At 44.7% G+C, this 13,313-nt stretch overlaps 3 protein-coding genes across 6 annotated transcripts in view; 1 reads left to right on the top strand and 2 right to left on the bottom strand.

Annotated features, from left to right (window-relative positions):
- pkn1a (protein kinase N1a) overlaps positions 1-1,940 on the bottom strand; it is a 40,513-nt gene extending 38,573 nt beyond the window's left edge. Inside the window, exon 1 of the mRNA XM_068726777.1 lies at positions 1,112-1,940. Within this exon, the coding sequence (XP_068582878.1) occupies positions 1,112-1,132 (21 nt within the window). The 5' untranslated portion in view covers positions 1,133-1,940. The remainder of the gene's footprint in view (positions 1-1,111) is intronic.
- Positions 1,941-4,338: 2,398 nt separating this feature from the next.
- cunh19orf67 (chromosome unknown C19orf67 homolog) lies at positions 4,339-7,516 on the top strand. 4 transcript variants are annotated; one of them, XM_068726856.1, is made up of 9 exons: positions 4,339-4,421; positions 4,756-4,921; positions 5,169-5,349; positions 5,435-5,576; positions 6,090-6,190; positions 6,529-6,663; positions 6,795-6,986; positions 7,102-7,227; positions 7,390-7,516. In XM_068726856.1, the coding sequence occupies exons 2-9, from the start codon at positions 4,795-4,797 to the stop codon at positions 7,514-7,516; spliced, it is 1,131 nt and encodes a 376-aa protein (XP_068582957.1). In that variant the 5' UTR covers positions 4,339-4,421; positions 4,756-4,794. The 4 variants fall into 4 exon arrangements, with proteins under 4 accessions (XP_068582957.1, XP_068582956.1, XP_068582958.1 ...); XM_068726855.1 differs by lacking the exon at positions 4,339-4,421 and having other exon boundaries at positions 4,514-4,921; XM_068726857.1 differs by lacking the exon at positions 4,339-4,421 and having other exon boundaries at positions 4,516-4,921; positions 6,529-6,621.
- Positions 7,517-7,645: 129 nt separating this feature from the next.
- prr36a (proline rich 36a) overlaps positions 7,646-13,313 on the bottom strand; it is a 31,084-nt gene continuing 25,416 nt past the window's right edge. Inside the window, exon 6 of the mRNA XM_068726854.1 lies at positions 7,646-12,228. Within this exon, the coding sequence (XP_068582955.1) occupies positions 11,096-12,228 (1,133 nt within the window). The 3' untranslated portion in view covers positions 7,646-11,095. The remainder of the gene's footprint in view (positions 12,229-13,313) is intronic.

The following is a 13,313-nucleotide window of genomic DNA, read 5'->3' as shown; positions in this document are numbered from 1 at the left end:
AGGCAACAAAGGCTCCCAAGGTTCAGTGGTTTGACTTTCACAATGCTCATCTGCTCTCTCGTCGTTTAGAGTTGTTGTTTTTTACCACAGCACACAAAGCTAGCAGCTTAATGCTTTCATGAACGAGCAGTACCTTCTGGGAGTTGGGAATGTTGCGTTTGTTGTTTCACAACAAACACCACTAATGTGCCGACGCGCACCTGCATCTGCACTCCCTGTATCTGCACCCACAACACCTTGAAGGCACAAAGTGAGCATACACAGTGCCACACACACACACACACACACACACACACACACACACACACACACACACACACACACACACACGGTCACCAAGGTGACTGGACACCACTGGAGCCCTCTGCACAACCGGGAAACGTCCCATCATGAATTATTAACAAGAGACAAACTATCCATTTCCAATTCAACTGAGTGGTTGGTGGTTCCTCACGGACGGGGTCCTTAAGAAGCCACTAGGGATCTTAAAAGGATGTTTTCCCTTCTTTGTTTAAATCTCTCTCTCTCTCTCTCTCTCTCTCTCTCTCTCTCTCACACTCACACTCACACACACACACACACACACACACACACACACACACACACACACACACACACACACAGAGTTTACTCGACCACCACACAGTACAGTCCTTTTGTTCAGAGTTCTATCTCACCTGTTGTCCAATGGGTTTGTAATTGATTCATTTTGAGGTTTAAACCAGAGGTTCCCAGTTTGAGGCTCGGGACCCCAGATTAATCTGGGAAGTCACAAGATGACTTTTAGGTTAAAAAAAAGTTACTGTTGTATAAAATTGTTTATTTTTTCTGCCTTTGCTTAATGAATACTACTATCTCATCAGCCTATAACAATCTGTTGAGAAGGAAAAGGTTGAGATGGTTGAACTGACTATGTCATATGGAAGGGGGGGGGGTGTCACAAGCAGATTTAGCTTCGTTTTAAGGGGTCACAAGGCCCCCCAAAAAATGTTATGAACCCCTGTTTTAAAGTAATTATTCGGGGAGGAAGAGTCTAAATCAAAAGGTTGCAGGTCAATAACTTAAATGAGAGCACGCAGGCAGGTTGCAGGACATCTCTTCTCGTACTTACTTGTGTAGAGTCGTTCGCCATCGCTGTCCCCGTTGCTCTGTTGTCAGCCAGTTTTGCAGTTTCACAGACAGCCCGTGCACATGTGGGATTTGTACCTCACGTCAACGTATCGTCTCCTTCCCAAGACAATTAAAAAATAAGATGAAAGAAAGATCCGGGAGTTCGTCCTGCAGGTGGTGTTTCAAACTTTATACAAACAGTCTGTATTGACACAAAGGCAAAATAGTCCAGGGGTAATCCGCATTGTTGGCTTGCCTGGCCGCGCCTGAATCGATCCTCCCTCCGCTGTGTTTAACCAACGTTAGCTCGCGCTTCACACAAATAAAATTGCGTTCGCTGTCCGCACGTTTTTACAAAAACAAAAAAACCTAAACAACACCAGACGTTCGCTGCACAGCATCCAAACAAAACTATCAGGCTCAACAGTCATTGTTCATCTCGCCATTCAACAGCTAGCAAAGAGCCCCGTAACATCCACCGGCGGCGCTCCTCCGTCATGTCCTGCTAAACCCAGACCGAGATAAAGTCACATCCACGGGCAACGTGGAATGAAAGAAAGACCCTTCTCGGCTCTCTTCTTTTCCCGGGAACCTCTGCTGAACGTAAACACGCCTCGGTCTCTTATCACATGCCACACAGCAAACAAAAAAAAGCCGCCTGTCAGTCCTTCACCAGCAGCTCATACAGTCAACACGAGGGACAATAGAGCGCTACTCTGCCCGTTTAATATCCCGCTATCTTACGTCAAAACCGCGCAAACATGATCAAAAACGGGTTCTTCGTTACGGTACACGGGATAAGTGAACACAACATCTCACACCGCAGTCACACAGCGGGTCACTGAGAGCTGCACAAACCACTTGTACGTTATACCCTGCTGCGCGCTCCCGACGCTCGAGCAATGCCGCCCGGGCGATCATTGGTCCAGGGCTGGGCGGCGGGGACGCGCCCGGATGTATCACATGACATGCACTAGCCATCGTTGTCAACTGTAACTTCTTATGAACTGTTGAACATGTGTAGCATGATGTTAAGTCTGACACTAGGGAGGGTTATTCAGAGCTTTAACTTGCCTTGAAAGTACTTATTATGCAGATTTTAGAATAACACATCTTATATATATTATCTTACTGGATTACAATTAGTGATGCATCTATCACTGTGATGTTGCAGCAGGTAAAGGTGGGGCTAATTTGAACTTCTTAAATCTGCAAAGGAACTAATTAAAGCTATGGAAAAAATATGGAAAAAATACCATATATAAAAATACCATATTTTCTACTGTAAATGAAGTGGAGTGGAAGTATTAAGTGGTACAAAATGGAAATGCTTGAGTAAAATACAAGTTAAGGACAATTATGCATAAGTACAGTACTTAAGTAAATGTTTTAAGTTGCATTCCACCACTAAGAACAACACAGTAATGCATTCAAGGGTGGAGGAAGTACTCAGATCCTTTATCTAATAGGAGTGATACCATGGTGTAAAAATGCTCAGTTAGGCCTACAAGTAAAAGTCCTGAATTCAAAACTTTGTTAAAGTAAAAGAAAATAAACTATGATCATAAAAATTGACTTAAATTACCAATACATTTAGAAATTGAAAAAAATACACATGACAGGTAGAGCGTATTTAGTATTTTATATAGTTTCACTCCTCACTGGTGAAAATTGAAGAAAGAAAAACGTAGTTACAGTACAGCTGTGCTTCAAGCTTAATGCTAACATCTGCATGCTAACATGCTCACAATGAAAACACTGAGCAGGTGTAATGTTCATCATGTTCATCATCTTTGTTAGCATGTTAGCATGCTCAAGCACAGCTGGGGCTATTGGAAAAGTCATTCATTTTGCAGCTATATGGTCATAAGACAATATGTTGGACAAACTTGATGTTCTGACACTTTCACACGGTTATCTGTAAAGGTTGAGCTGACTTAAGATGCCAATCACAGATATATTTATACTGTGCTCTAATTGTACTCTGGGCTTTTAAGCAACAAAAGCCTATCAGAGCCGGTTTGAGTTTCATGGAGCAGGTCCAAGTCTCAAGTCAGTTTAGACGAGTCCAAATCAAAGGCCAAGTCTTGTCAGAACAAGTCTCAAGTCAGTTTAGACGAGTCCAAATCAAATGCCAAGTCTTGTCAGAACAAGTCTCAAGTCAGCTCGTCCGAGTCATGTATCAAGTCTTCACTTTTGTGACGTAATCCCAAAATTTCACAGACCACATAAAAATGAACATGTAATATAGTCGATGTGGTCATTTTCAAAAAAGGATGCCCTATCCTCAAATATTCCAAGTGCAAAGAGTAAACAACTGAAATTGGTTGCTGAATCTGACTTGAGTCCAAGTTTTGAGTTTACAGTCTGTTACGTAGCGTGTTTTTGTCAATAAAAATGCTCCGAAACACAACTGAAGTTGATCTCATTCCACAGAAATGGTAATAAGACATTAAAACAAAGCCTGTGCTTGATGGTGTGTGAGAGAGAGAAATAGAAAGAACCGCAGCGAGAGAGAAAAGCTCATAGCAGGGTTAGGTTAGGGGATGTGTTGGTGGCGTGAGTGGATGTCTTTTGTAGAAGTTTGCATAATTGATTTGCATAATGAAAATTAGCCGGCAGAAAGATAAGAAGGACATAGGAACAGAGAGAGTGACCTCAATGCTGCAGGATACATACTAGATATCCTAAAATATACACAACATGATCATCTGTACCATGAGAACTGATCTGAGTCTCTTACACTGAGTATGATTCAACTTGCTGTGAGTGAGAAGCAAGGACAATATACAAATGTATCCACACAGATTGATTTAATGTGTGGTCGTCAAGTGTTGAGAAGGTATTAATGATTCATGATAGAGTGACCATGCATAACCTCTCTGTCCTGTTGTCCTTTATTGGTTACAAAAAACCTAAAAATAAGCTGATTGAACAGTATCGATAACAATATGTGTAATCAAACATGTTGTATGTTGTACAATGCAAATATTTGTATTGTTATAAGAAAGTAGTGTACAACTTGGTTTGTGAGAATAATGTTCAATCTACAATTATGTAAAATAGAGAAAACAGGAAACCCTGACATTTGAGAAGCAACTTTTTCTGACGATTGGTTGAGCTAGCATGATCGGTTCAGCTCTAATGAAACGTTAATGTAGACCTCAAACAAAAGAAAACATTAAAAAAATGAAATAAATTAAAAAGGCCTTATTTTATTATTTCTTGCTGAGATACATTTACCTTTGACCTTTCACACCCCTAACACACGATTTTGATAGGACAGCGTTGAGGTGTTCAGATGGTAACAGGTAGCTTAACCGCTAGCTAGGTAGCTATATATATCTATATATATATATAGTCATAGTCAACAGACTGCGGGGTGATTAGTTATAATGATCTCGTGAATTGCTTTCTGTTATAACCCAAACTTGCTGACTGTTACACAGTCGTTATCTCAGGTTGTTACTTTCCTAAATCTCGGGTGACTCGCTAGCATCGCGATAGTTAGCTAGCTCGCTAGCATTAGTTCATTTTGTGAGAGATAACGGTTAACGTTGTGTCGCAGTTGACAAACGGTCCGCAGGTCATTTAGCGTATGTTACTCTTAAACATTCAGTTAATTCAGCGTTTTATTTTCAACAGGCTTCCTTCAGAAATAACCACTTATCAACAACAGAAAGCATGGCCGACACTGAAGTTCAGTTCGAGGACCCGCTCGCCTCTCACGCTCCGTCGGGACAACAGGAGCAGGTGAGCGGGGAGAGGGAGCCAGACTGCACAGAGAGTCTTCAGAACACCGGACAAGGAGGTCAGACACTAACGCCCGCATGCTTTGACAGTATACACGTGTCATTTTTTAATTAATGTTACTAATTTTTACCACTCTTACACCGTTTCTTTTTTGTTAAAACAACCAAATAACACGGTCCTCCCGTGCACCACCGCTTGAAATTCATATGGTGGTTATTTATTTATTTAATTTCAAAATTGAAATGGTGGAGTAGAGATGGAGACAGTATATGAGGCTAAACGATGTTCATTCATTTGCCTTTCAGAGGTGGAGGAGCCGTTGCTGTCGTCCTCGGCTGTCGTTGCTCAGGCGCCACCTTGCGGTGATGGAGCGGCCTGCAGCTGCCTGGGGGCCAGATGGATGGAGAGAAGCCTCGAGTCCATGGAGCTGCAGCTCCAGCTCCTCACGAGCAAAGCGGATGACTTACACAACTGGGTTACCAGCGGGTAAGGTCCCGGATATTCGTAATGCTATAATATGTGTATTTCTGCTATTTTATGATCCTTTTGTATGTGTTGTGTGTTTTTGCAGACAGGGTCACTTCGAGAGAGAGGCTCTTGCTGAGGCAGTGTCGCGCTTCCTGTACACCTGTCAGCCTTACTTTAACCACCTGGAATACTTACGCTCCCATAAGTCCCAGCACACCCTTCTGCCTTTTGACAGCTACACATGGGTTGGTTCACCCTACGTATTTAAAGACACGTTTGTAGCACAAGGATATAAATAATAATAATAAATCCTTGTGAGAAAAAAAAATGATTTTGCCCAAATTTAGGGAAAATCTAACTGATTTAGAAACCATTTCCATCTCATGTAAAAGGCATTCCTTACAACTTTTTTTAACATCCTGCATATTATTCTTTTATTGTGGATGATTGTGTATTTTATTAGCCAGATTGTCTGGATTTGTTGTTGATGGAGGTTCCTCAGAGTTTAACTACAGACTGATATTATAAACACACACCTTGAAATTTTGCACCTTTGACTGAGCGCAGCGGACTCAAACCCTCTCTCAAAAGTGTTTGAGCGGCATCCTGGGAATTGCTAAATAAGGCTTTTGGATTATCGCCTCAGCAATGACCGTGATCACACAAAAACTCTGCTAATGCAACGAGGGAGGCATACGGTATGCGTTACTGAACGAGAAGGACATTTGTGTTCACTGAATGTTTGTGTGTGTGTGCAGCTGTTGGACTTCTCTCAGCAGCTGTGTGACAGGTTGGAGCAACTGGTGTTGACCTACGCCAGCTATAATCTCCTCTGTTTGGACGAGACCAACCCTAACAGGTATACTCCCCCCCCCCCCCTTACACACACACACACACACACACACACACACACACACACACACACACACACACACACACACACACACACACACACACACACACACACACACACACACACAGAGTGAGAGAAGAACACATGGCTGCTAAAACCTGTTTACTCGTTTCCACATGTGACAGTAGCACAAAAACATGACAGAACAGGAAGTGTTCATGTGGTAGTTCAGATGTGCATTTACAGTGAGGCACATCCAATTATCCCATATTTAAATGACTCATTTAACCAAGCAGCATTTTGTTTCATGTAAATTATACATTTTTCATTTCTTTCATTTTCAGTCAGATTAGGTCATCTTTTCCTCTGAATATTGCTGTTTTCCTGGCGCATCAGCATCCCACCATTTTTTTGGTCATACAGCAGCTTCCTGCCAGGTGTCCGTCTCTTCCTCATACAGCTTCCTCAATGTGGTCTAGGTGTTTACTAATTTATGTTTACAGTAATGGAAACAGTTGATCCTGTGACCGTTGCCGCTGTAACCGATCCATTTTCATATCCATCCCACCCTCTACCCCCCCCCCCCCAAATCTCCCGTGTGCATCCCCAGTGTGTCTCCCTTCTGCATGGGCCAGAGTCAGCTCGGTCCACTGAGGGTGGCCGCGTTCCGCTACTTTAAGCCCATGCCGTACCTGGCCCAGGTCCACACCAGCCTCTACAAACGCATGCGCTGGAACGTGGACAGACTCCGGGAAGAGCAGAGTGAGGAGGGGGTGGCCAAGATAGTCGGCGACACAGAGTAGTGAGTCTGGACGATATCGCCACCCTCTATTGGTTTGGTTCTACTTTCTCCCGTTTCGACAGCAGACCGATAGCAGACGTTTACTGCCGATGTACATCTCACACCTTAAATTCAGTTACTTCCTGTGCTACGAGGACATTCCCAACGCGCACGCAGATGCCGGCGAGGACAGCGTGGTGAGGATGTGGTCCATCGGCAAGTGGGTGCAGGTGACCCCCGACACGGACGACATCTACGACTGGTAAACAGATTTACGTTACTTCCTATGGTTGCTCTGTGGCTGATTTTACTTTAGGAGAGTTTTTATTGCTCAGTTCTCTCTGAACGGATAGATGTGGTCAAAGCAAGATATTCCCCACATCGAACAGTCACATCTCGTCTCCCCCCCCCCCCCCCCCGTCAGGATCATATGCGAGGTTTCTCAGGCCGACTATCACAGGCTGTTGTTCCTGGGCAGAGCCGAGCCATCGAGCGGCAGCGCCACGGTCCGCCTGCAGCAGATGCTGTCGTCACACCAGACGGCGGAGTGACGAGAGCGACGGTGTGCATCAACGCAGATACGACGCCCGTCTCTGGGCCGCGAGGTTCCCGGTGGTTTTGGCAGGAGGAAGAACAGCAGGCGAAAGGAGACGGGACCCGTTTAGATCAACAGCTAGTTAATGAGCAGATATGTCACCGAGGTTATGAGAGACTCTGAGGTTGAACATCTGGATGTCGGAGCAGAAACACGCGAGCTGAAATCACATGACTGTAAAACATGTGATCATTTCAGCCAGATGCATTCAGGGCCCGTTAATTTTTCCACATTTAAAGCTGTTTTTGTAATGCACTGTGGCCAGTGTTGGTTTCCAAAGCAAAGTTTTATATTCAAGTAATAGTTTTACTGTACTGTGTACTGTGTGGAGTCTGTTTAACTCTTCATGTTTGCTGCACACTATTGTCACTTTATTTTGTTGAGTGTGTTAAAAGTGAGATTTTATAAGAGATTGTAAATATTTAGTAACATTTTTACAACAGTTCCCACATATTTAGTGTTTTGTTGCGTTTGTAAAGAAGTCCAGAAACAGGATTTAAAAAAAACAAAAAAACATTTTATTTACATGAAAAATTGCATTGAAATAATTACGCACAATCACAGACTTCTGTCGTTCAGAGAGTCAAAATAAACACAAAACTTCACATTTTAAAACAAGCTGCCATGATTTGGGCTCCACAAGCGAGAGTCGCCCATTTACTTCAACAGGTTCATCAAGCCTTTTACTTCAGCGCTCAAAGGCCTCACTTTGTTTTCAATAAATTAATATTTAAGATGTGAGATGTAACATCTTTGAGCCAAGGTAACAAAAAGTTTGTTCACTCATAGTTCAGTCTACTGTGTTCATTCTGACTGGACGTAAAGAAGAAGAAGGTCATCTATTTAACAACAAAAGGATCAAATCTACCATTTACAACCAACATCCTTCATTCAATAAAAATCTATATATGACTCTTAAAGGGCTGCTATGCTTCTAAATCTCTAACGTACAAAAGTAAAGTGGAGTCTCCCTTCATTACAGTGAACAGTCTTTTTAAACAATTTGGACACAAATGCTTACAAAAAGCCCACGTGGATATGTTTAAGAAAGCACATTTAAAAAGTCCAGCTTCGTAAAAAAGTAAATAAAATGTGTAGTGAGCATAAAGCGTCCTACCTGGAGGACGGGGAAACACCGGCCTGCTTCTCAGCTGCTACACATGGGCATCCATAAGAGTTAAATCAGCTGGAATCAACATCTGTCTGGAGTCAATCCAGGTTAAAGCACTGGATGCTATATTCATACTGCTTTCAATTCAGTTACTAACCCAAAAATCAGCCCGTATGCCACTGAGCCCCTCATTTAGATTTTAAGTCCCAAGAAACAGTCAGAAATCTACTGAGGGAATCCTACAAACATCCTCATCTTTAAACTGTGAGGTGACAAACAGGCAGGACCCAGACATCAACACGGCACAGACACGACCGTTTACAACACGCAGCTCATCACAGTTTCAACAAATACAGTGAACACCCAGAACAGCCCGACCGCTCTCATGTCGCACAATGAAGGGATCGAATGTAAAGTGTGTGTAGCCGACTGCACAAGTGTAGAAGGCCTTGTGTGATAAATCGCCTTTCATGCGTCTGTAATCCTCAACTGAAATCATCTAAAATGTGAGCATGAGAATCTAAAGGGACACACACACACACACACACACACACACACACACACACACACACACACACACACACACACACACACCAGCGACCATTGAAGAAAAAAAAAAAAAGGCCTTCAGCAGTATTTCATTTAACCAATCGTCTCTCGACGCACAAAAACGAGCACATTTCTGAAAGCTCATTAGCGCCTGACTCCACTTCCACGTCGCGCTGACCTTTTGTAAAGAACTGTAAGATCCAAGGAGCTCAGACCGAGACCACGTGAGGAAGAGATGATCCTCCTCATCTCTGAACCCATACATTTCTGTGACCTAGTTAGAGCTAAAGTGAGATCCAAGCCTCTTAATAATCAACATATTTAAATAGGTACAAATTAAAAGACTGAATGGGATTAAGTGCAATCTCAGAATCTTTTGTCGCTGTTCAGTAGCAGGACATCTCCAGTGCATTCTCACTTTAAAAAAGAGGTGATAAGGATGTGTGTGAACAAACAGCTGTGGTTTCAATTAAAAGGGCTACAGGTGAAGAACACAAAGAGAAACAACATAAACCTATCAGCCAGTTTACCTTCCATTGATAGCGGCCCTTTGGCACCGTCGGTGTGTGCTTGTGTGTGTGTGGCTACCCGTGCACAGAGATGAGGCGTACCGAAAAGTGTCCTGTTCCAACCCTGTTAGTCAGTAGCAGTGGTGCATCATGGGATGCGGTCAGTGTGTCACATGGTTTCAGGTGTGAGTTTAAAGGATTGAAATACATAGTAGTCAGAGTAGAGTTTGTGTGAGAGGTGCAGCGTGTCAGTGCGGTGTCACCTTAGTGTTCGTCTACTTGTGTTTCTGAGGCAGAGACGAAACTATAAAGTTATTCACCGGCAGCACCAGAGACTTCTTTTTTTCTGCCCCCGAGTACAGACTCTCGTTGTAGATGCTGGACTGCAACGACAATCCAATCTTCAGCTTTCTTTGTCCTAAATCAAACTTAGTTAGTTAGTTAGCCTGAGGGGAGAGCACCACCGGAGAGCCTCGATTCAGGGCAAGAAAAGTTGTGTACCGTTATTTTTGCATCAATAAACACGCTTGGAGAAGCGGCCAACGATTGAACCGCAGCACCACCAAGCGTTGACACCTGTATGGTATGTGCTTGTATTTTTACTTTACAGTCAGAAATCCCTGCCTCTCTCAAGTAAATATATAGCAGTGGGTTTCCCAACCTTTTCGCCCCTTAAAGCAAAGCTCTATTTGTCACACATTGCATCTGTCTGCAGGCTGTGACCAGATCTCAGATTGCTACATTTGAATAATCAAATATATTCAGTAGTTCATAAGAATTCAGCAGTTTAAAAGAAGAAAAAAGAAAAAACAAAAACAAACAAGCAACGATCAGAGAAAAGCTTGAACACCCCATGTTGCTTGGGAACCACTGATCACTAGTTTATGCGTGTCCCTCCAGAGCCGGGCAGGATATAAATATAATGTATTTAACATCTGTTTCATCCTGTCGTGGATTTCACTCACCTTCTCTTTCTAAAATACTTGGTAATGAGTTTAAAACAACCCTTTACCATCCAGTACAATGTGATGGACATCAACAGAGTGATCTAGTTTATCTTCTTAAAAAGATAGAATTTCTTATAGTTATTGCAATTTTTTCCCCCCAAAATTGCCAAGCCCTTCAAGCTCTGTGCAGCTGTTCTCCTGAAGTAAACATGTGTTAGAGTACAGTGAATGTGTCACCTTATTTGTCGTGTGCCTCTTCTAGTTTGGGATTCGTGTGTGTGTGTGTGTGTGTGTGTGTGTGTGTGTGTGTGTGTGTGTGTGTGTGTGTGTGTGTGTATAAACAGACTCGTGTCACTTCCCTGTACGAGTGTGGCTTAAAGTTTTGAGTGAAATCCACAGAACTCGACTCCCCCCTCCCCTCAGTGATGCGTCTCCAGCTCCACCACCGTCCACTCTCCCTGCGGGGAGCTCCCGGTGGCCTCCGGGGAGAAGCTGCTGACGGAGGTGACGGTGGCGGAGGGGGGCGTGAGCGGCGGCAGCAGGCTGGGCCACAGGCTGCTCTCCAGGGGGCTCAGCGTGCCCCCCGCTCCGCCCGGCAGCAGCAGCAGGGACGAGCAGCTGCCTCGGTTCAGCAGCAGGGTCTGGTTGATCAGCTGCTGGACTATGTCCACTTTCTTGCCCCAGTCCAGGTCCAGGGGGGGAGGTCGCTCTGGAGACTCGGGCAGACCGGGGGAGGAGCTGTCTCCATCCTGGGAGGGGATGCTGGATGTCTGAGGGGAGTCAGGGAGAAGAGGAGGAAGAGGGCTCTCGGTGGATGGCAAAGAGTCTCGACGTTCGTCTTTGTCTGGCGTCACCCTTTCACAGCCGCCCGTCTCTTCATTCGGCGCCTCTTTTCTGGGCCCTTTCGTCCCTTTGGTGGGGTTGAGCTCCTTTATCCCCTCTTCTTCACCTTCTGCCTCCTCTTCGTCACTGGTCTCCAGGGCTTCGTAGATGGTGCAGAGGCCAGAGGAGGGCGACAGCAGCGCCGTCTGGCCTTTATTTGACTGTTGCAGCTCTTGTTGCCACTGCATGATCTGCTGTCGCTCCTTCAGTTCCTGCTGTTGCTGCTGCAGCTGCAGCTCAAGGTCTCTCCTCTGACGATGCTCCTCCTCTTTCCTCAATTTCTCCTCCTCTTCCTTCTTCGTCGTCGCCTCCGCCTGCTCTCGCGTCCTCTCCAGTGCCTCTTCATTCCTCTTTATCTCCTCCTCGGCCTCCTCTTTCTTCCTCCTCTGCTCCTCCTCCTCTCTCCTCTTCCTCTCCTGCTCGGCCTCCTCCAGCGGCCTGCTCTGTTGATCCCTGCGTTGCTGCATCTCCAGCAGCTGCCTCTGGTGTTGCTCCAGCCGGCGGAGCTGAGGGCTCAGCGCCTTCTGGCCGAGGCTCCTGGGCGGGAGGTCGGCACAGGTCAGCTTGGGCGGGGCGAGGGCGGCGGCGGCGTGAGGATTGACGATGTCGCAGTAGGTTCTGGGGTAAGCCGAGTGATCGCGGCGGTGAGGGTGCGGCAGCGCAGCGAAGCCTGTGTGCGAGAGGAAGCGGGGAAGGAAGGTTACAGTAGCATGATGTCATAAAAACAGGTCACAGGCAGCAGGACAGTGACAGCAGTGCAGTGTGAGTACAAGCAGGAGGATGTAGAGGGAAAGGGGGTGTGGCCTTCAGAGGCACAAACTAGCTGAAGGAATAGTGGAAGCATTGTGAAGCCCAAAAGGTCTGCCAGTAGCCTACAACACCAAACTGACCGGCAGTTATTTGTGGGTTTTTTTTGTGTACTTTGTAACAAAGTGACAGTGGGACATTGTTTGACCGTTGTGCAGCAGTGACAGATACAGCCTGCTAAATATTCAGAAGGGTGGAGGCACAGCATTTGTGTCAAAATGGTGAACACACCAGAAAATAGTGACCTTAGGTCCGGTGACTGGAGGCTGGGGCGAGGTAAGAGGAATTGGTGAAGAGAGCAAATGTGCATACTTATCGTAATTCTTCCCCCCCCCCCCTTTTTTTTGTTATCTTTTATATTAAAAAACAAAACAAAAACACCCATAAAATAAAGATTTTTGTGTGCAAAAACAGCAGCCAACTTCCTGTATATGCAATCACTATCAACTATGGTGAGACAAACAACCACAGAAAAAGCGCATTGCGAGCTTAAACCATCTCCACCCGTGAAGGGAGTTTATAGTTAGTCAACCAGTGATTCATGCAAAAGCTCTCCATGCATTTATAGACATCCAGCATCACAAGAAAAACCGAAATAATAGCTTGGCTTTAGAAGGAATCCCGTTAAATCAACCTGAGCACATTGAATCCTAGAGCCAAGCTATTTGACTGACCCTGAACAAACCAATCCAAAGTAATGTAATGAAAGTCAAGGTGTGTGCAACAGTGACATGCATAAGCATAAGTTAACATTAATACAGTGCAGCAAGAATGCCAATTTAAAAAAAAAAAAAAAAAAAAAAAAAAAGTAGTAGAAAAGAGCTAAAACAGCAACACACCCAGAGTGGACTGGAGGGGAATTAAAGTAGCGGCAGAATGAGCGAGGTTCACTTCTTCATCTTGAGGCTGGACGACGAGACGTCAAACTTCTGCTGCTCCAGATGCCGA

The sequence above is a fragment of the Cebidichthys violaceus genome, unplaced genomic scaffold, assembly GCF_023349555.1.
Source record: "Cebidichthys violaceus isolate CVI_PGR_0920_01 unplaced genomic scaffold, fCebVio1.0.p SCAF_4, whole genome shotgun sequence".
Lineage (NCBI taxonomy): Eukaryota > Metazoa > Chordata > Actinopteri > Perciformes > Stichaeidae > Cebidichthys > Cebidichthys violaceus.
Note: the sequence above shows the minus strand (reverse complement) of the source record. Positions and strands in the feature narration are given on the sequence as shown.